Raw genomic sequence first — 23,141 nt, forward strand, 5'->3', positions numbered from 1 at the left:
ATAAGCGAAAATAATATGTTCCATTTACAGACAGAGCCAATGTAAGATGTTCTAGAGCTCTTTTTCCCTCTCTGGTACGATCGATGATTGCTAATGCGTGATAGTGGCTGCTTCATCAGCCTAGATCTAGCAGTAAGGAAGGAAACAGAATCACCAGTTGCCTTCTAGTAGGCATGTAATTTGAGTAACAACTATTTATATTGTGGTTGTTTTTGTTTTGTTTTGTTTGGAAATGGGCTCTCGCTTTGTTGCCTAGGTTGGACTCAAAACTCCTGGGCTCAAGAGATCCTCCTGCTTCAGCCTCTTGAGTAGCTGCGACTACTGCCACACACCACCATACCTGACTGTATTGTTTTAGGCCTGTGAGATTTGGGGATATTTCAGTATGGTGTAACCTATCCAGACAGAAACAGTAAGTGTAACTGGTGGAATGTAAGCTAGAGGGACTGGTAGACTATGAGATCTAAGGAATAGGTGGGGGTCAGGTCATGCTAAGCCTTGTAGACTATGACAAATTTGGATTGCATTCTGTGTGAGGAAAAATCATTGGAGGACTTTGAGCAGGGGAACATGACATGATTTGCCTTTCAAAAGAATCAGTCACGTAGGGGAAACTTCTTATTCATAGGAAACACATACTGAGGTATTGAAAGATAAAGTATAATGCTTTCTACAACTTACTTTCAATTGGTTCAGTAAAATGTGTGTGTGTGTGCACGTGTGTACATGCACAAACGGGCTAAAATCTAGATTACTTGGTGAATCTAGATGAAGGTTTCATTGTACTCTTTCACTTTTTTGTGGGTTTAAATTTTTAAATAAAGTTGGGGTGAATCACTCTAGAGAACTATAAGACCATTATGAGCTAGTGCAGGTGAGATGAAGTGGTTTGGGCTGGAGTGGCAATGGTGGCAGTGGTGAGAAACGGGTGGATCTGAAACCCGTTTTGTATTTGAAGCCAGCAGGATTTGCTGATAGATTGGTTGTGGAGCATGAAGACAAGTCAATGTGTTTCTTAGGTTTTTGTCCTGAGCAGGTGGGAGGTGGGTGGTACCATTAGCTGACATGGGGCGACAGTGGGAGGGCTAGGGTTAGGAAATGGGAAATAGCAATTCTATTTTGGGCACGTTAAGGGTGAGCATCCAAGTGGAGACTGGGTTGGCAGGTGGATAAATGAGTTGAGAATTCAAAGAGGTCTAGGCTGGAAATATATGATTTGGGATTATCAGCATCTATTGGCACCCAAGCCATGAATGGACAGGCTCTCCTAGGAAGCAAGTATAGGTAGAGGAGGGCCAGGACTATGCCATGGGGAACCGGAGCATGAATGGACTGGAAAGAGGACCATATATTTCATTTGATTTCTCTTGTTCTGATTCCACGCTTACTGAGCAAGCACCTGATTATTGTTTGACTTCCCATAGAGATCCACACATAAAGGAAAGATTGGCCAAATGGACTTGGAATATTCTAGTTCCTGGGAGATTTCTCACTGTAAATAAATTTATCACATTCACAAGCTTAGCGTGAGTTAGCCCCTGAGACAAAGCCATAATCAGTGTGCTCACAAAAATCTGATGGTGAGTCTGCATAAGGGAGAGCCAGACCCCGCACTGTGGAAATTCCCCCGAGAATGAAGCACTGCTTGCTGGCACTCTTCCACAGCTCACACCTCTTTGCAGCCTGCCTAGTGAGAATGTTCTCATATTTCCAGAACTGGTGAGACAGTCCTAAGCCAGGTGTAGCTAAGAGAATATTCCTTTTTTTCAGGTGTATATCTTTTATTGTCAAAGTTCTACTTATTTGTCAGGGTGTCTCTCACAGTTTTTCTTCCACGCTGATCTTGCATTTCCTTAGATCAGGGTCCTTATTACTTAATTACTATTTGGAGAGTATTCTCTATGTGCTTGCACTAGATCTATTTTAAAATTTTATTTCATTTTTATATAGGTAATATTCAATTGGTTCAAAAATCAAAATGACATTGAGAAATCTTCCTACCTCCTCCTGATTGATTGGTATCTCCTCCCCCACCCCTCCAAATCATTGCCTCTATCTCTTTGTGAATCCATCTAGCTTTTAGGCTGTTAGCAATCTTTTGCTATGACAAAGTTGCAATTAATAACTGTATATACATACATATACATGGTTTGTGAGCTGTAGTTTTTGTTTTCTCTGCTAAGCTGTGAAGATGAGAAAGACATATTCTACTTCTTTTGGGAGGGGATAGGCAATTTCTGATAAAAGTTCAGGCTCAAACTGCATTCTTCTTCCCCTTCCCTTTTAGTCTGAAATGTGGATAACATGGCAATTCCTGTACAACATGATTAAATAGCATCCCTGGCTGAATCAGTTCAAGGATGTTCAAGTTTAACTATTGCTTTGAAAATAAAAATGGCTCATGCTGGCCCAATGAGAAAAAATAAGAAGGTCTATAAAGGTTATTGGAGAAAATGTGTTTGTGGGAGGTGGATCGACATGTAACTTAATAATAAAAAGAAACGCAGCTGAGAAGTTAATGCGTATTTGTCTTTTCCCTCCCATGGTGTAGCAGATTGTATTTTCCAAAGATAGCTGCCTCAATATATCCCATCCCACATGCTCTTATGATGTGACACTGACACTGTTCCCATTGAGTGGTGGGGCCTGCATTCTTCTCCTTTGAACCTCGGGTAATGCTTATGACTGCTCAAACAACAGAATGCAGTGAAAGTTGTCCAGTTAAGCCCAGTCAACCCCCAGAACCACAAGTAAATAACATAATGATTCAAAAAACTAAGTTTTGGGATTATTCATTATGCAGCAGTAAAAAATAGAAACATGATCTTGATTTTGATTTTAACTGGCCTTTACATTTTCCTTGGTCTTGATTCTTTAATTTTCATTCAGATTTTACTGTAATTTTGTCTGTTCCTTTTCTTGGGTGGGGATGGTCTGTTCTTATTGCAGGTCACTTCACATCCTTTGTGGTAGAGAGTATAAGTATTATGTAATTACATTTTTAAAAGTGCTTTCCTATCTAACTCAGTGTTGTAAACTCTCTAGTGTTATTCTGTAAATAAGGATAAATCCATGAAAGTTTTACCACCATTTTTGAGGGGTTTCTTTTAATGAAAAGAAAAAGGATTACTTTGTGTAGATCTGTTCTACACTTTCTGCTCCTCCCCAAAATAGATCCTTTGCCCATGAAAGTTTATAGAAATTATAATCTCATCTATGAGGACCAAATGACAGATTCATTCAACAAATAGGCCCTCAATAGGCATCTATTGTGTGTAAGATATTAGACCAAGTGCCAAACGTACAAAGACCCAGTCCTACCTCAACAGGGCTCCTGGACTAGTGACTATACCTATTAAATGCTTATCATATGCAAAGCACTGGGCATGTCTGGAAGTCATTAAATGCTTACAGTAATGGAGGAGTGTTTTAAACAACCAAAAAAAAAGCAAAGTGACCAAATGACCTGAAAGGCAATTAAAAAAAAAAATGAAAAAAATTATGCAGCAGTTTTAAAGTTCATTCATCCATGAATTCAGCAAAAGAGCTAATTTATTCTCTCCATATTCACAGAAACAAAATAATGCATCATATAGCATAAAGGTTTAAAAAACCAGAATTACATTTAATATAAAAATTTTGATATTATAGTTTTTAAAATACATCAGTCAACACTTATTCAACTATAATTAAAGTTTTTTTTCTTCAGTCAATCCCAAGTAAGAATCTGTTGAATAAGTAAATTGGAAACATGTATTTAAAGGAATGAATTAAAGATAACACTGTTTTATTCAACAAGCACTTCTGAATACTTGGAGTAAACACAGCACTGTTTTGGGTATTACAGAGAACTGATAAAGGTAGAAAACACTGTCCTTGTCCATGATAAGATGCATCATATTATTTACATTGACAAGTTTTTAAAATATGAACATTTGTAAATGAAATAAATTAGAAATAAAAATTAAAAATAAAACAGAAATAAACATTAGAAATAAAAATTGTCAAATTATTTGTTACTGTGGAACTCTGGCTATGCACCAGATACAAGAAAAACCAGTAAATACATGAAATATCCTTACAAGCTCTTGGGGTCAGGAGAAAATGAAAGTATTAATTGTATATCCTTTCTAGTATTAACCTTTTACTACAGAAATGAAAGAGTTAACAATGCACAGTTATATTTCAGGTAACATATATTCAAAAGTATATCAAAGGTGAAAATCTATCCAAGTTTTCCAAATGAAGTGGCAGTAAACCAATGACCACATAAAAGTAAAAATTAATTTTATGCTTTTTGAAAAAAAATTTGAGCCTTTTACTCACTGCTAATTTAATTTTATGCTTTTTGAAAAAATAATTTGAGCCTTTTACTCAGCTTTACAAAGTATGAGTAGGGAAAATTAACGCAAATAATGTATTCAATATTAAAAACAATTAGAATAAGCCCACCCAAATCAGAGATTAAATGATTCTATGAACTAAACATGTAACGATGAAGGAGGGCTGGAGTGAAAAAGATACAGAAGAGTAAAAAGGAGCTATAAAGAAAAACCCTCCCCTAAACACACAGGCTAACACAGAGCTGAGACACAGAGGCATAAAATAGGGAAAAAACAGACACACTTAGCCAAATCTTGGCTTCCCCTCTAGATTTGTTCCATAAAGTAATTTAATATTTGTATCTGGTCTGGTGACCTTAGTGTGCTTCTTCTAAAGACTTTTAAAGTTACGCTATTTTCCTAAGTAGACTGAACTGACTTTAGAACCACTGGTCACATGACTGCTTTACTTGGCTTGAGTTAGATGAAAAGTTTGGTTAATTAAAAACTTCTGATGTTATAGTTCATCTTCTGAATCTTGATTGTGAACTTTCTGAGGGTGTCTCTTAACAGTGATTACCACGTCAATGGTTAATATTTTTGTCAAACACTGAAGAACTGAAGTTAGTAGCTGGTATTTACCCGTTACTGATTCCAAACCTGTCTGACTGCTTACTAAGGGTTGATTGGTTTGCAGTGCATGGACAGCTCTTATATATGTATGTGGAAAGCTGTACTTTCCTGTTTTAGATTTATAAAGGACTTTGGGAATGCCTAAAAGTGCATTAGCTATTATCATACTAACCATGGTTTCTTCTGATTGATGGCATTTTTTGGCATAATTGAGAAGATAGTAATGTAACAAGATCTCAAAATTACCACCTACTGGCAAAACACAACCAGCTGGCATAGATGAGGAAAGGTAACTCTGGGAAGTACCCATATTCGGTAACTTACAGCTCACTGGTAACATGCTTCCCTTTCTAGTAATATTTGTGACCTGTAAATTTTCGTAAGAAATTTCTATTCTATTTCCCCTTGTTGAGTAAGCAGTGGAATTGTTCTTGAGTAATGGTTCATAATAATCAGTTAGCCTGTTTCTTTCCAAAGACAAACATGTCAGCGTTTCAACTGTTTGGAATGTATCTGTTGGTGTCAGTGTGGGGGTTGAATACGGAATATATGTTTCTAATTCTACATCTGGAATTACCAAATTAGAATGTACTTTTAAATATGTTTGAGTTTTTTCCAATGCATCTTTGTTCTCTACAACTGTGTCCTGATAAGGCCTTTGTATTGAGCCATTACCAGTATCTGGTGCTTGATAACTTTCTCCACTGTTCTTATAAATAAAAAGACTTGAAGTGCCATTTTGGTTACTGGTTTGTGTCACGTAATTTAGATCAAGGTCTTTAAATAATTGCCGAAGCATTTTAAGTGCTCCATGTAAAGCATCCTCATGTTGTTCAATGAGACCCTGCACTGGTCCACAAAGAACTATAGAGTGTGGTATAAATGCACATGTGCTTATCAAGCCTAGATGAACATATCTTTTGGATCTAAGGATAAGAGGTTTACAAAATTTCACCAAAGCAGTGTTAGGTATTTCACACTGCGAAAAGGCCTGTGGTGGTACAAATGGAGAAAGACCAATGATCCTCCGGATAAGAGAAACTTCTTCTGATGATAAACACTCAACCACTGATATGCCGTTCACCCCTGCATAATAAATAACTAAATCTGGTTGTTTCACACTAGATATGAGCAATTTTACATTCTGACTGTGTAGATGTTTCATTATTGCTTTTGTCTTTTCCATAATCCAAAATTGAGATGTCTGAAACTGTGCTTCTGAATTTAGAATAAACTCTGATCCAGAAGTGGAAAAAAGAGGCTGAATGGTTTCTGTTACTATCACCATTCGCATGTCACCATCTGCTGGGCAGTATACAGAAAAATCTTTCTGAAGCACAAGACCAGCTATGATCCTGGAATCTGAAACAGGAAGGCCAGTGACACCAACATTCAACTCTACAAAATGGTCATCCACTAACTCAAATACACCAATCCCACTTTTACAAGTCATACACTTGAAAAAGTAGTCACACATCAACTGTGAAATAAATTTATGATTATTTCTTCCCACTCTTCCACAAAAGTATGCTTCTAAGAGCAACTCTAGAGAGTTCCTACACAATGTTCTCTCTTTAGCAGACGAAAAGATAGACAAAAAGTGTCTACTTAGGTACTGGTCCATAATACCGTCTAATATTTGTGTCTGAAACGTTAGGAGAGCCTGGGAAATAAATTTCCACTGAGAACAATTTTTCCAATGCCTTCCATGGGTTTGAATGTTTTCACACATCAAAGGATCCTTTTCTCTGTCTGTGATTGCATGAAGTCCTCTAAGCAAATGGCAAAGAAAGATAATAAATGTTTTTGCACCATCTCCTGTTTTTTTGAGATGACTGGAAACACAGTCCACTATCATCCTGTATAAAAAAGAAATAAAGCAACTCATTTTCAGAAGGCTGGCTTCCCACATCTTAAAACCATGTTTACACAGCCATAAGCATAAAATGAGAATATTGCTCCTTTGATACATCCTTAGTTTTTTCCTTTCTTGGAAAAAACTCTGCTCTATTCCAAGATTCCACCGTTGGGTGGAGTGGGGAGAAGTGGTCTTGGGAGTTGGTAAGATTTGGGGTGCAGGAGTGTTCCCTTGGGCAGGGCTCTAATTCCGAGCATACAGCGGTTTCACCCGAGGTCAGTCTTTCTAAGTACGTATCGCCTCAGGATGGGACAAGAGCTCCACAGAGGCTGCCTGGGGTGCCCGGCTACGGGTTAGCGTGTGGGACGCGGGTACCTGGCTATGGGATGCTGTAAGTGTAGTGCCTCCAGGAGGCGGCCTCCATTCCGGCTGAGAAGCACCTCGCCAGTGGGCTTCGTACACAAAACTTGCCGTCCCTCGGGCCCCACGCAGCAGCTCACGATGGCTTCCAGCACCTCGGCCACCTGCAACGCCGCCTTCACAGACCCTGCGGCGGCCATAGAACTTAACATCTGGGCCGCTTCCCCTTTTTGGCCAGCTTGCAGAACACCCGGGCCGACCGAAAACAGGGGTGGGAACGGCCGGAAACGGAATAGGCGGGGAGAAAACCCGGAAGCCAGGAGCCGAAGCCGGGGTAGCACGGCTTCTTGGTTGGGCGAGAGGGCTGCCCTTCTGTCCGCTTCGTGGAAAAGCCCTGCAGCTTTGCCAGGTGGGGTGAGCTGGCCCGTTGTACGCGAAGACAGAAAAAACAGACTAGGATTTCCAGCAGCTGTGCCTGGAGCGGCAACCCTAAGCCCCTCCCCGGCTCCCTAGGTGAATTCATCTCCCTCCAGTGGCGTCCGCTGCCCCCAAATCCCTTAGTCTCCCGAGAAACTTTCTTCCTAAGTCAACACGGTAGTGGGGCCTGCGTGAAGGAGAGGGCACCCCGGTTGGAACTCTGCTGGCTTTCATCCCCTGCCAGAAGCTGCTTGTTCCGGGGCAAAACCTCTGCCTTGGATTCACGCATGTTCCTGTCCACATTCTCCACGAGTTGCTCTCCTTACCATAACGGAAATAATTTGTAGATGCAGGACAGGTGAGGAGAGCCTGGCCACAGCCATGAATTGCAGGCTTTATGTCTGCTGCAGAGGCTTTACCACATTTCCTAGACTCAGGTATCACAATAAAACTCTAGACACCACAAATATATTAAGCAGAAATGATGCGAAGTCTCTCTTTATTTATTTTTTGAGATGGACTCTCGCTCTGTCGCCCAGGCTGGAGTGCAGTGGCGCAATCTCGGCTGACTGCAACCTCCGCCTCCCGGGCTCAAGCGATTCCCGTGCCTCAGCCTCCCAAGTAGCTGGGATTACAGGCATACGCCACTGTGCCCCGCCAATATTTGTATTTTTAGTAGAGATGGGGATGTCACCATGTTGACCAGGCTGGTCTCGAACTCCTGACCTGAATGATCCACCTGCCACAGCCTTTCAGAGTGTTGGGATTACAGGCATGAGCCGCTGTGCAGCTTTAAATCCATTAATCACGTTGGTGATCAACAGTATGCTTTAAAACACATGGCCAAGGATTACTGTATATAATCCAAAGACAGAAAATACCGTCTCTTATAACATTTTTTTCTTTTTTAAGAGATGAAGTTTCACTCTGCCACCCAGGCTGGAGTGCAGTGGCGAGATCATAGCTTACTGCAGCTCCGCATTCCTGAGCTCGTGATCCTCCTGTCTTAGCCTTCAAGTCGCTTTGTGCCTCACTACACCTGGTTATTTTCTCTTTTAGTAGAGACAGGGTCTCCCTGTGTTGCCCAGGCTGATCTTGAATTCCTGGCCTCAAGTGATCCTCCCAACTTGGCCTTCCAAAGTTTTAGGATTACAGGCATGAGCCACCTTGCCTGGCCTAAAACACAGGCTTTGGATTCAGACCTGGGTTTGCTCTGTCATTTCCTTACCTGTGGCATTCACCAAGTAACCTCTTTGATCTCTGCTTTTCTCATCTTTAAAAACAATGGGCCTGCTGCAGTGGCTCATGGCTGTAATTCCAGGACTTTGGGAGGCCGAGGTGGGCGATCACAGGAGGCCGAGAGTTCAAGACCAGCATGGCCAACATAGCAAAATCCCGTCTCTACTAAAAATACAAAAATTAGGTGGGCATGGTGGTGCATGCTTGTAATCCCAGCTACTCTAGAGGCTGAGGTATGAGAATCACTTGAACTCGGGAAGGGAGGTTGCAGTGAGCCAAGATCACACCACTGCACTCCAGCCTGGGCGACAGAGCGAGACCTTGTCTCAAAACAAAACAATCCCTGCCAAAAAAACCAGTGGAGATAACATATATAAAATAAAAATCTCAAGAGGTTTTGAGTAGGTGGAGAATGTTCACTAAACACTTTGCATAGTGCCTGGCATAGTTAGCACTCAACAAATATTTATATTACACCTGTTAGAGGAAAAGGGTCCCAATCCAGACCCCAAGAGAGGGTTCTTGGATCTCATGCAAGAAAGAATTCAGGGCGAGTCCATAAAGTGAAAGCAAGTTTATTAAGAAAGAGGAATAAAAGAATGGTTACTCCATAGGCAGAGCAGCCCCAAGGGCTGCTGGTTGCTGATTTTTATGGTTATTTCTTGATGATATGCTAAACAAGGAGTGGATTATTTATGCCTCCCCTCTTTAGGCCATATAGGGTAACTTCCTGACATTGCCATGGCATTTGTAAACTGTCTTTGGTGCTGGTGGGAGTATAGCAGTGAGGACAACCAGAGGTCACTCTCGTGGCCATCTTGGTTTTGGTGGGTTTTGGCTGGCTTCTTTACTGCAACCTGTTTTATCAGCAAGGTCTTTATGACCTGTATCTTGTGCCAACCTCCTATCTCATCCTGTGACTTAGAATGCCTTAATCATCTGGGAATGCAGCCTAGTAGATCTTAGCCTCATTTTACCCAGCTCCTATTCAAGATGGAGTTGCTCTGGTTCAGATGCCTCTGACGCACCCACCAAATTACTGTGGTAGGTCACCACTCTCCTGGTTTATTATTCCCACAAGTGATATTTTGTGAGATGCAGAAGATTCAACTAGCATAATGGCACAACATACATCATCTAGAGTTGAAGCATGCCAATATTAGCAAGAAAATGATCTTGTGGATGTTTCACGAGGTTGGACAATGAGGGGCCGTTTTCCTTAATCCTTATTGCTATGAACAAGATAGGAGGAACCGGCAGGCCCTCCCATCTTTTTCTCCCCAATTAATAAAACCAAACCAAATGACAGCCAGAAGCAACTGGACCCTGAGCAGAGAGCAAAAATGGGAAGAAAGGAGGGTGGGGGAAAACCAGAGAGGAATGATGTCTCGGAACTCATCTGATGTTGACTCAGGTGATCTGAGGGGGGAAAAAACCCCTTTCATATGGATTTCGTATATGTTTAATAGTAGGGTTTTTTTGTGGTGCTACTTATAACAAAGGGGTTACATTACTCAATATAGATTCAAGCAGTGGATTATATTCCTGACATTCAGAAGTGAAGTGCTATTAGAGTTCTATTTAAGTGTACCACGGAGATACAGATTCAAACTTGTGCTTTTACTCTTAAAGTAAGAGTCGGCTACCACTCTTACTCTGCAGCTTTTGGAGACTTTCAACTTCTCTGAGCCTCAGCATCTTCACGTATAAAATCTGGCTGATGTCCACTTAAGGTTCTCATAGAGGATTCGAGAAGAATGAATATAAAGCACCAAGCAAAGCATACTTCAGGGATTCTCACTGTTGAATCCCTTTCAAGCCTTTTGCCATCCTTTGCAGCTATCCCTATCCCCACAAAAGGGGGGATTAAAACAAATTAGCAATAATTTAGTCATCATATTGTATTAAAAGTCACTTGATCACCGTTTGCTCTTTTTAAAAATTTTATTTAGAAGCCTACTTATAGAAGTTAGCATAATTTTACAGATTATTAGAAAAATTCTTTTCTTTCTGCAAACAGTTATAATAGGTTAGGAATAATAGATTAGAAATGTACTGCATTACAAAACAGTGGCCTATAACTATCTGTACATTTACTGTGCACCTTAAGGAAAAGAATTTGACAGTGTGCTGTACTTACACTGCAGGTAACATATTTTTATTCTATCACACAAAACTGACCAGTGGTAGTGCTTGAATTTATGAATGGCCATTAAACAGAACATTTAAACTCAGATGTATATTTAGCATGCTAAAAAGTGAAAAAAATTTCAACTGAAGTTCTGTGGCTCATCAGTTCAAATGTTTCATGGCATTTTTTTCTTTAAGTGAAAAATTTTGATACTGTAAAACAATTTTACATAATAAATGCAAAAAGAACATTTTCTAAATTTTTAGAAAGAATATTCACATTCATTTTGTCATGGGTTTCATGTGGCTCTTCTAAATATATTAATCATATTAATAAGACACTGGTCCTATACAATTTCAACAGTCCATCTTCAATTAAAAACTAACAAAAATAAACAGTATGTAAAGAGTAACAAAAAGTAAATTAAATATACTAAACTCACACAACAGGTAGAATAAAATGAAACCAAATTACATAATGGCAGGTTATACATTTTAAAGAATCTCTTTCCACTTAGTCAAATAAGATAGAAATTGAAATGTAAACTTACTGATTTCTGTGGGATTTTCCCCACTGGTTCAAATTGGAAAATTTGATATAAATCTAATATTTTATTTCTGTACATTTAATATGATTCAATATAATCTGCAGTCTCATGATGGCTTATCAATAATGCCATCATCACTGTATGTCAAACAACCTCACTGCTTACTAGAAATGCTAAACACTGGAAAAAATGGAATTTTATACATTTGTTTTCTTAAATTTTGACAGATATTCTTCAGAAAGTTAAAACTGCCTTCCACAAAATTTTGTGTGTATATGGCACAAGGTGACAGCCAAAAAGTGTGATTCCATCGAAAAGGCACTGTTAACAATACTCAGAATAATCTGACAAGTCTACATCAATGTCTGAGTAAAGAACAGGTAAATAGACAAACCCCTATAAAAGACAGCATTATTGTTTAAATATACTATAGCTATATAAAAAGAAAGTAACACATAGAAATGACCCTTTTATGACAAGCCTATAAACACCTTGAATCACATTATAGTTCTGTAACATAAAAAATGACAAAAAATATTTTCTTAAAGGCACAAAAGCATGAATATTAAATGAGAGTTGTATTTTACAAGGCCAACTTTTCAATGGAATGCAGTTACCAACTGAGCTGTGACAAAGAGTACACTGTACCTTTATAAGTGATATAAAACAAAAAAGTACTAACATGAAATACAAATAAAATATCTATTGCTGTAACTTAACATTTCACATGCCCTATTTATTGTTGTTGTTGTTGTTTTTTTACATGTCCTGGGCCAGCTACATCTTACTAAATGGTGGATGATGGCATAGTACATTTAACAGCTAAAAAGAAAATGCACATGTGAATAATTATTACTCAATTAAATTTTCATGTAGGAAAATAAAATCTTGGTAAATGAAAAAAACTGGTCATAAGGTCATAAATCCTAGAAACCCTCATGAGGCTCTCAGACAACTGGGAACCGTAAATCACATTATGAATCCATGTGTGAAGGAAGATTAATTTCAGGTAAATAACATTCAAAGTCAATTACATATATGGCTACAAAGTTAGTAATTATGTGTTATAAAGATTCATATAACTAAGCCTAGTACAAGCACTGATCTAAAATTAAGCCACCAATTCCTGAGTTTTGTGTTCAGTTCATAGAAAGAGACTCATACAACTAAAAGCATAATAAGAGGACTATTAGATTAGATGCATGCTTTTAGTGTATAAAGAACAGTCATGAATAACCCTGCTCTTTCTTAAGAAATAGTTTTTGACTCTTTGGGTAAGAACCCATAACATCTGCTCTAAAAAGAAATTTTAAAAATAAAGAACACAACTACCTATTTAGTCTTAGAAGATACCCATACAAATAAAATATTATTTGGACCAAATGAAAACAACATACACGTGGATAAGACCAAAGTCCTAAGAGGTGGGTCACCAATACAAAATGTTAACAAGGTTTACTGATGAAATGATTTTTGTGATAAGCCAATCAATTTGTATGTAATTAACTAATTTAAACCATAAAAAAGATCAAATTGTACAATATTTACAGAATATCATATATCAATGAATAGGCAGAGTGTAACAGAATGTGAATACAAAAATTATATTGACAAATATAAAATATAACCAAAAACCCATTTGTTCTAATATCATGAAAATACTGGGTATAGGTAGATCTTATTTATGCTTTTATCAATTTAAAACATCATTTCACATGTACATATGGAATACAGCATTATTTTGCCAACAAAACATGGGAAATGGTTCTTCATAGAAACCTAAGGATACTTAAGATAGCTATATTGGTTAGGGAAAAAAGCAGGCTCTTTTTATCATTCTGATTCTCATAATTTACCAATCAATGTATTTATTTACCAATCTTGTATTTATCATGGCATAAACGATTATAATTTTACTATTTCACAGCCTCCTCCTACTGAAAGGCAAATGTGGTCAGGGCAATTATTCTCTCTGACCTTCATTTTAACATTTCAAAATCTATGCTTTCAGGATTCTAAGACATATTTTAGAACAACATATTCCTAAACTGAACTACCTTGGCAAAAATTGCTCTCAAGGAATATAAATATTTACGTAAAAACACAAAGTCAAAATATTAAACTGAAGAAACAAACAAAAAAATTTGCCTTAGCCTGAACAATAGGAATCTTAAAGAATTGTGGTTTTGCCACAGAAAGAAGTTACTAAGAAGAGAGGAGGATAATAAAAAAAATAAACTTCAGAACTTGATACTCTTCGTAGATACTCAACTTATTGCACGTTTTACAGAAACCAATTTTAATGTACACATAAAGGCCACCACAAAGTGTCTTTTCTTATTGCCTCTTTTTGGCTTTTGAAGTAAAATACTGGTTATATTTTTTTATATTCTACTTATTCACTGAACACACTAGAGTCTAAAGCTAAAATAAGTTTTCATAATGAAAAAACATGAATTATCAGCACTTCAAATGCCCTATAAACATCTCTAGAATTTGGCCTATGTTATGAACCAGCTGACTTAAGAAAAACAAAAATAAGACAAAAGGACAGCAATCAATTTTGACCACATTTTTTTCAGCAAGTGCTTAAGGTGGTATTATAATCAATCCAATTAATTGCACACCAGTGTTTTTATACTGATATACACGTAAGTATATATATTTACCTGGATCTACAAATATTAAATTCTAGGGGTTAAAAAAAAGTATGTAAACTTTTAAAAAAGCAATTTGCCATTTATCTCTCTCGATGTATTCGTTTTGACCATTCATACTTTTTCTTTCTAAGAAGATAATTGAGCTGAGTGCTTTGCAAATGATTTTAACAGTAGTGTATTGAATTAATTATGTCTATTATTCCATCATTTCTCAATCTGTAATTCCTTACTGATAAAACTTTTGTGCCTGTTTTACGAAGAAAATAGATTACATATATTTATAAGATGATAGTATTTTTTGTTATGAACGATGTTAACATTATATCTCAGAACATACTATAGAATACAAAGACTACTGTCAGGTAGGAGTACATAAGAGCCAATTGTGTATACATGTGGGTTTATTATACTCACATGTAGACACATTCTCACAAAAGCTAGAAATGTCCTGGCACTTAACACATAGCTCACTTTAATAATCAAATAGGATAGCTCTTGTTTCAGTGTGAAGATAAAAGATACGAAAAGTCAATACCTCTACATTTATCTCCTAGGTTTTTTTGTTTTCGGAATATTGTGATTTTTAATAAAGACCAAACCAACTTGAACACTGGTCCCAGGCCAAATCAGATCTTTCTAGTTCACTGATTCAATGGTAAAGAACTTCTACTTGAACATGAAGTTTATTATGACTTGAAGCAAAATCAGGAGGAAAATGATGAAGTAGTCTTTTTGTTGCAGAAAATAATCCGTGGCAGGTGTGCTTGAAACTAAATGATTTCGAAGAGCCATAATATTTCTATAAAAATAAGCAACAACAAATTTTGTAATGATTTGCCAGAAATGTTGGCATACAGCCCACAATTTGATATTAAACAGTCACAGAGCATTTAATGTTAATAATTTTTAGTTGCTGGGTCATGGGGTGGTATGTAGGGGTGGGGGGGGCGGGGTCTGGGACTGCAAAGAGGAATACTTAAGGGCTCAGGGAGTAAATATTTACCCAATGTTATGGATGTATTTCAATATTTCAACTGATGCATTCCAATGAAATAACAGCCATGCACAGAGGGGACTATAGAGGCCTTTGTTAACTGACTTTCTCAGAAACAATCCCACCTCCACACGCAACCCAGCTACATTCCTAGCATGCTACAGGAGTAAAATAAAGTGATTCCAATTCTACCCTCACAGAGAAAAAACAACCTCTCCTTCCTTCCCAAGTATTTTAGTGCTGGAGGAATTTCGTAAGTGTCAAACATCAGGTGATAGAGGCTAAACATTGTATTTTAGCTTAGCTAAATGTTATAAAAATATGAAGTCTGCATACGATTTCCCATATAACAGGATTCTTAACTACTCCTTGGTCTCAAATGAAGAGTCAGTGTCATTATATTATTACCTTTTAATTTCTTCCTGTGTTTGTTTTATAGATTCGATGGAACTCTGAATGTCTCCCAGTTCTATTCCTTTCTTTCTTCTTGTACTTGGTTTTACTGATTGAGCTAAAAAGACATTTAGAATGAAGTTGAAACTATAAAAATAATCTACAGTTCAATTTAATGTGTCTCATGTAATAAAAATTTTCCTGGGCATTTGTTTTTGCAGCCTAGAGATTAGCATAGTAATATGAATACTCTGCACTTTTGAAGTTTCAAACACATCAATGCAATACTAGAACACTACAAATATATTTAAAGTACTACACATTAGTTGAATTTTGGATGGCACCAGTTTTTTTAACTAATTAAAACAGAAATAATTCATTAGAAATACATATTAACTTGAGGAAGGTATTACTCTCTTCTGTTCCTTGCCCATTTGCCTACCTCTGAAGTCAGCTTCTTGAGCCCTTTTTTCCAATTTTTTATTGTTAGTGTTTAGTTACCTAAACTTTAAATCCCTTTCGACACCACTTCTGCAAATTTTTACTGCCAATCAGCAAGCTGTACATGTTTTTCCAAATTTCCTGCATATGCATTCCTTCCTTTCCATTTTTGTTCAGATCCTACTTAACCTCTCTACAAGTCTCAGCTTTCTCATTTTAAAAATAGGGATAATAATACCAGACTTCACAGGGTTGTTGTAAGGTGTATTTAACATACAGTCTGGCACAAATTAATTACTCAATAAATGTCTGCTGATACATTATAGTAATATAGTAAAGTGGATGACAGGGTGAATTAAGGAGCCAAAAAATCTGCATATATAACATACATGTACCTACTTATGGGGAATGTGACCTTAGGCAGGTTAACTTGTGTCTCAGTTTCTTTTCTCGTAAAATGGGAATAACAACAATACAACCAATACTCTCTTCTAACACACTGGTATGCCACATGACTCCTGCTTTTAAACCTTTATTCGGTTCATTCCTCTAACTACTCTAGTATGTTACCCCTACACCCCACTCCCCAAGCCTAGATTGCTATAATCCATTAGAAATCTTAATAATTCATCAGGATTCTAAGAACTTTCCCTCAAACTGAATTGAGCTCCCTCTCCTTTAAACTCTTTATCACTTGTCATCTAATTTCTTAGTAATCTACCATTTATTCACCTCTAGTGTTATCTTTATAGGTTAAAATGAGCTCCCTAGTTCAGTGTAAACTCAGTAGAGATTATGGCTTAAAGTTTTTTTTTTTTTTTTGTCATGTCACAAACATCACTTTAATCCTTTCATGATTATATCTCAATGTAGTTCAAGATACTTGAACTCGAATTATCTGACTCGAATAAGAATGGAGTACAATTTAAGCTAGCAGTTGGTAAGTTTTATATTTTTATTGTCTGTCACTTCCAAACACTACATAATTTATTCTGGAAATGAAAAACATTTTTGAAGCATGGAACTGAGTTCAAAGCTCAAAAAATGCTTCTGAATTCAATCTAGGGAACCATCAGCAAGTTTTCAGAGGTTAACAAGGCATAAGAGGTAACTACTACTAGAGTGTGGTTCTTTTTTTTTTTTGAGACAGGGTCTCACTTTGTCACCCAGGCACCAGGAGTGCAGTAGTGTGATCTCGGTTCAGTGCATCTTCCACCTCCGGGGTTCAAGCAATTCTCGTGTCTCAGCCTCCCAAGTAGCTGGGATTACAGGTGTGCACCACCGCACCTGGCTAATTTTTTCATATTTTTAGTAGAGACGAAGTTTCCCCATGTTGGCCAGGCTGGTCTTGAACTTTTGGCCTCAAGTGATCTGCCCACCTCGGCGTCCCAAAGTACTGGGATTACAGGCGTGAGCCACCACGCCCTGCCTAGAGTGTGGTTTTTATTTAGATGTCTCCCCTTTTTCATTTTGTTTCTTTACCTTGCGTCCTGGTCTCACAACTTATCTATGATCTAGAATTGCTTTTGTATCTCAACCCTGCCCCGACCAAAACTCACATAACTTGAGTTAATGTGAAAAACCATATTCATATCAAATTGTGTAGTAATTAAAAAGTTAGACTCTCATTAGTCTGCAATAAATATTTTTACCTTCACTTCCAGAGGAGTCTTGAATGTCAGGTTCTGGGGAGGAATAGCCTTTTGCTACTTTCTTCTGTTGCCTGGTTGGCTTATGTTTCATTTTGGGGACGCTAACCTAAAGAAAAAAATAACTATTTTGTGAATTTGCACTGTATTTTGGACTAAAGACCAATTGTGTACAACTGTCAAAATTATCTGCACCATAGGCATGATATTCAGAAATAAAGACAATGATGAAATAGTCTAATTCAAATTTAACAAATGTGATGCACTTATGCAATCAAATGATCTTATTTTAATAGGAAGTACTTTGGCACAAATGTCAAAAAGTAAAATACACAATGAAGAGTATACCCAGTCTCTCTCCCACTAAATAGGTACTCATCACTATTAGTTTATATCCAGGGATATTATTATGTATACATAAACAAATATGAATGTAGATCCCCCTACCTCTGACTGCACCAGCTATTATTATTCTCTAGTAGAATGTTAAATAATAGAATGTTAAATAATAGTGTGTATAAATCATATTTATTTTGTTCCCAATGTTAGAAACATTCCCATTGAACAATGCTGGGTTTCCAGTAAAATGGTTTATTTACTTTTAATCACATCTGGGTAGTACAGAAAGTATCTTATAATAAATAAAAATGATACCATTATTTTGTAGAGCATTATTTAAACTTACTGAAAGCATTGAAGTGGATGCACAAGATTCAAAAGTATATGAAACCATCAACTATGACTAAATTTTCCTTAGAATAATAACTTTGGACTCTATCCTATTAATAGATTTGTAATTTTGGTGTTCAGTATTAAACTTAAAAACCTAAATGCAAGAGAAGAAACTAGAATCAGAAAGACAAGATGTATTAGTCCGTTTTTATGCTCCTGATAAAGACATTCCCAAGACTGGGATGAAAAGGAGGTTTAATTTGACTTATGGTTCCACATGTCTGCGGAGGTCGCAAAATCATGGCAGATGGCAAAAGGCACTTCTTACATCGTGGCAGCAAGAGAGAATGAGGAAGATGCAAAAGTGGAAACCTCTGATAAAACCATCAGATCTCGTGAGACTTATTCACTACCAGGAGAACAATATGGGGGAAACTGCCCCTATGATTCAAATGATCTCCCACTAAGTCCCTCCCACAGCACGTGGTAATTATGGGAGTACAATTCAAGATGAGATTTGGGTGAGGACACAGAGCCAAATCGTATCATTCTACCCTGGCCCCTCCAAATCTCATGTCCTCACATCTCAAAACCAATCATGCCTTCCCAACAGTCCCCCAAAGTCTTAATTCATTTCAGCATTAACCCAAAAGTCCACAGTCCAAAGTCTCATCTGAGACAAGGCAAGTCCCTTCTGCCTATGAGCCTGTAAAATGAAAAGCAAGCTAGTTACTTTCTAGATACAATGGGGGTACAGGCATTGGGTAAATACAACTGTTCCAAATGGGAGAAATTTGGAAACAAAGGGGTCATAGGGCCCATGCAAGTCTGAGATCCAGTGGGGCAGTCAAATTTTAAAGCTCCAAAATTTTAAAGCTCCAAAATGATCTCCTTTGACTCCACGTTTCATATCCAGATCATGCTGATGCAAGAGGTAGGTTCCCATAGTCTTGGGCAGCTCCACTCTTGTGGCTCTGCAGGGTATCCCCTCCTGGCTGCTTTCATGGGCTGGCGCTGAGTGTCTGCGGCTTTTCCAGGTGCACAGTGCAAGCTCTTGGTGGATCTACCATTCTGGGGTCTAGATGACGGTGGCCCGCTTCTCACAGCTCCACTAGGCAGTGCCCCAGTAGGGACTCTGTGGGGGGCTCCGACCCCAGATTTCCCTTCTGCACTGTGCTAGCAGAGGTTCTTCATGAGGGCCGCGCCCCTGCAGCAATCTTTTTCCTGGGCATCCAGGCGTTTCCATACATCTTCTGAAATCGAGGCGGAGGTTCCCAAACCTCAATTCTTGACTTCTGTGCACCACAGGCTCAACACCATGTGGAAGCTGCCAAGGTTTGGGGCTTGCACCCTCTGAAACCATGGGCAGAGCTGTAACTTGGCCCCTTTTTAGCAATGGCTGAAGCGGCTGGGACGTAGGGCACCAAGTCCCTAGGCTGCACACAGCATGGGAACCCTGGGCCCAGCCCATGAAACCATTTTTTCCTCCTAGGCTTCCAGGTTGGTGAAGGGTGGGGCTGCCATGAAGACCTGTGACATGCCCTGGAGACATTTTCCCCATTTTCTTGGGGATTAACATTCGGCTCCTTGTTACTAATGCAAATTTCTGCAGCCAGCTGAATTTCTCCTGAAAAAATGGGTTTTTCTTTTCTACTGCATCGTCAGGCTGCAAATTTTCCAAACTTCTATGTTCTGTTTCCCTTTTAAAACAGATTGCTTTTAACAGCACCCAAATCACCTCTTCAATGTCTTGCTGCTTAGAAATTTCTTCTGCCAGATACCCTAAATCATCTCCTTCAGGTTCAAAGTTCCACAAATCTCTATGTCAGGGACAAAATGCCACCAGCCTCTTTGCTAAAGCATAACAAGAGTCACCTTTGCTCCAGTTCCCAACAAGTTCCTCATCTCCATCTGAGACCACCTCAGCCTGGACCTTGTTTTTCACATCACTATCAACATTTTTGTCAAAGCCAGTCAACAAGTCTCTAGGAGGTTCCAAACTTTCCCACATTTTCCTGTCTTCTTCTGAGCCCTCCAAACTGTTGCAACCTCTGCCTGATACCCAGTTCCAAAGTCGCTTCCACATTTCTGGGTATCTTTTCAGCAGCATCCCACTCTAATTTACTATATTAGTCCATATTTACGCTGCTGATAAAGATATACCCGAGATGGGAAGAAAAGGAGGCTTAATTTGACGTTCAGTTCCACATGACTCGGGAGGCCTATAATCATGGCAGAGGGCGAAAGGCCCCCTTTCTTACATGGCAGCAGCAAAAGAGAATGAGAAAGATGCAAAAGCGGAAACCCCCGATAAAACCAGCAGATCTCATGAGACTTATTCACTACCATGAGAACAGCATGGGGGAAACCACCCCCTTGATTCAAATTATCTCCCTCCGGGTCCCTCCCACAGCATGTGGAAATTATGGGAGTACAATTCAAGATGAGATTTGGATGGGAACATAGAGCCAAACCCTATCACAAGGTAATGTTCATGCTTGGAAAAACAGAGAACCAGTGGTCAACAACTCGTTCTTTCTTGTTCAGCATTGTAACAAGAAGTATTCCCAATTACTTATTTCTTGAAATAATTTTGAAAAATCTTATTCAGGTATTCAAAATTAAAATTTCTATAATATGTAATAAGCAGGCAGGTTTGGCCCATACTCCTACTTCAAATGCTGGAGGCTTAAAATTTTGTAACATTTAAAATAGAAATCCACATTTCTAGAGTAGGTTCAAATTGGAGACTGATGAACACTAGTGAGAAGCTTATTTAAAATAACAAGGCAGAGACACAACAAAAAAAATTTCAGGCCAATATTCCTGATGAACATCGATGCAAAAATCCTCAATAAAATGCTGTCAAACCGAATCCAGCAGCACATCAAAAAGCTGATCCACCAAGATCAAGTCGGTTTCATCCTTGGGATGCAAGGCGGGTTCAACATATGTAAATCAATAAACGTAATCCATCACATAAACAGAACCAATGACAAAAACCACATGATTATCTCAACAGATGCCGAAAAGGCCTTTAATAAAATTCAACACCCTTCATGCTAAAAACTCTCAATAAACTAGTTATCTATGGAACGTATCTCAAAATAATAAGAGCTATTTATGACAAACCCACAGCCTATATCATACTGAGTGGGTAAAAGCTGCAAGCATTCTCTTTGAAAACCAGCACAAGACAAGGATGCCCTCTCTCACCACTCCTATTCAACATAGTACTGGAAGTTCTGGCCAGGGCAATCAGGCAAGAGAAAGAAATAAAGGGTATTCAAATAGGAGAAGAGGAAGTCAAATTGTCTCTGTTTGCAGATGACATGATTGTATATTTAGAAAACCCCATCGTCTCAGCCCCAAATCTGCTTAAGGTGATAAGCAACTTCAGCAAAGTCTCAGGATACAAAAAAATCAATGTGCAAAAATCACAAGCATTCTTATACACCAATAATAGACAGAGAGCCAAATCATGAGTGAACTCCCATTTACAATTGCTACAAAGAGAATAAAATACCTGGGAATACAACTTACAAGGGATGTGAAGGACCTGTTCAAGGATAACTACAAACCACTACTCAGGGAAATAAGAGAGGACACAAACAAATGGAAAAACATTCCATGCTCATGGATAGGAAGAATCAATATTGTGAAAATGGCCATACGGCCATAAGTAATTTACAGATTCAGTGCTATACCCCTCAAGCTACCACTGACTTTCTTCACAGAATTAGAAAAAACTACTTTAAATTTCACATGGAACCAAAAAAGAGCCCATATAGCCAAGGCAATCTTAAGCAAAACGAACAAAGCTGTAGGCATCATGCTACCTGATTTCAAACTATACTACAGGGCTACAGTAACCAAAACAGATATATAGACCGATGGAACAGAACAGAGGCCTCAGATATAACGCCACACATCTACAACCATCTGATCTTGGACAAACCTGACACAAACTAACAATGGGGAAAGGATTCCCTATTTAATAAACAGGGTTGGGAAAACTGGCTAGCCATATGCAGAAAACTGAAACTGGTTTCCTTCCTTACACCTTATACAAAAATTAACTCAAGATGGATTAAAGACTTAAACATAAGACCTAAAACCATAAAAACGCAGAAGAAAACCTAGGAAATGCCATTCAGGACACAGGCATGGGCAAAGACTTCATGACTAAAACACCAAAAGCAACAGCAACAAAAGCCAAAATTGACAAATGGGATCTAATTAAACTAAAGAGCTTCTGCACAGCAAAAGAGTCTGTCATCAGAGTGAACAGGCAACCTACAGAATGGGAGAAAATTTTTGCCATCTATCCATCTGACAAAGGCTAATATCCAGAATCTACAAGGAATTTAAACAAACTTACGAGAAAAAAACAACGCCATCGAAAAGTGGGCAAAGGATATGAACAGACACTTTTCAAAAGAAGACATTTATGTGGCCAACAAACACATGAAAAAAAATAATCACTGGTCATTAGAGCAATGCAAATCAAAACCACAATGAGATACCATCTCATGCCAGTCAGAATGGCAATTATTAAGAAGTCAGGAAACAACAGATGCTGGAGAGGATGTGGAGAAATAGGAACACTTTTACACTGTTGGTGGGAGTGTAAATTAGTTCAACCATTGTGGAAGACAGTGTGGTGATTCCTCAAGGATCTAGAACTGGAAATAACATTTGACCCAGTGATCCCATTACTGGGTATATACCGAAGGATTATAAATCATTCTACTATAAAGACACATGCACACGTATGTTTATTTTGGCACTATTCACAATAGCAAAGACTTGGAACCAACCCAAA

At 38.2% G+C, this 23,141-nt stretch overlaps 2 protein-coding genes across 6 annotated transcripts in view; both read right to left on the bottom strand.

Moving 5' to 3' along the window:
• Positions 1-3,534: 3,534 nt before the first annotated feature.
• On the bottom strand, positions 3,535-8,076 carry BBS10 (Bardet-Biedl syndrome 10). Its single transcript, XM_004053599.4, has 2 exons — positions 7,189-8,076; positions 3,535-6,814 (listed from the first exon to the last, which is right to left on the bottom strand). Exons 1-2 carry the CDS (start codon positions 7,383-7,385, stop codon positions 4,840-4,842), a joined length of 2,172 nt encoding a protein of 723 aa, XP_004053647.2. The 5' UTR covers positions 7,386-8,076; the 3' UTR covers positions 3,535-4,839.
• A 2,678-nt stretch (positions 8,077-10,754) lies between these two features.
• The window catches only part of OSBPL8 (oxysterol binding protein like 8), a 208,715-nt gene continuing 196,328 nt past the window's right edge, over positions 10,755-23,141 (bottom strand). For all 5 annotated transcript variants that reach the window (XM_019039086.4, XM_019039087.4, XM_063694172.1 and 2 more), the window contains 3 exons: positions 17,648-17,753; positions 15,570-15,672; positions 10,755-14,966 (listed from right to left, as the gene is read on the bottom strand). In XM_019039086.4, the coding sequence (XP_018894631.2) occupies positions 14,834-14,966; positions 15,570-15,672; positions 17,648-17,753 (342 nt within the window). In that variant the 3' untranslated portion in view covers positions 10,755-14,833. The remainder of the gene's footprint in view (positions 14,967-15,569; positions 15,673-17,647; positions 17,754-23,141) is intronic.

The sequence above is a fragment of the Gorilla gorilla genome, chromosome 10 (assembly GCF_029281585.2).
Source record: "Gorilla gorilla gorilla isolate KB3781 chromosome 10, NHGRI_mGorGor1-v2.1_pri, whole genome shotgun sequence".
Taxonomy (NCBI): Eukaryota; Metazoa; Chordata; class Mammalia; order Primates; family Hominidae; genus Gorilla; species Gorilla gorilla.

Coding starts and splice junctions, on each gene's coding strand:
- BBS10 (XM_004053599.4), bottom strand. CDS start 7,385: ATGTTAAGTTCTATGGCCGCCGCAGGGTCTGTGAAGGCGGCGTTGCAG. Junction 6,815..7,188: donor TTACAGCATCCCATAGCCAG/GTACCCGCGTCC, acceptor TTTTTTATACAG/GATGATAGTGGACTGTGTTT.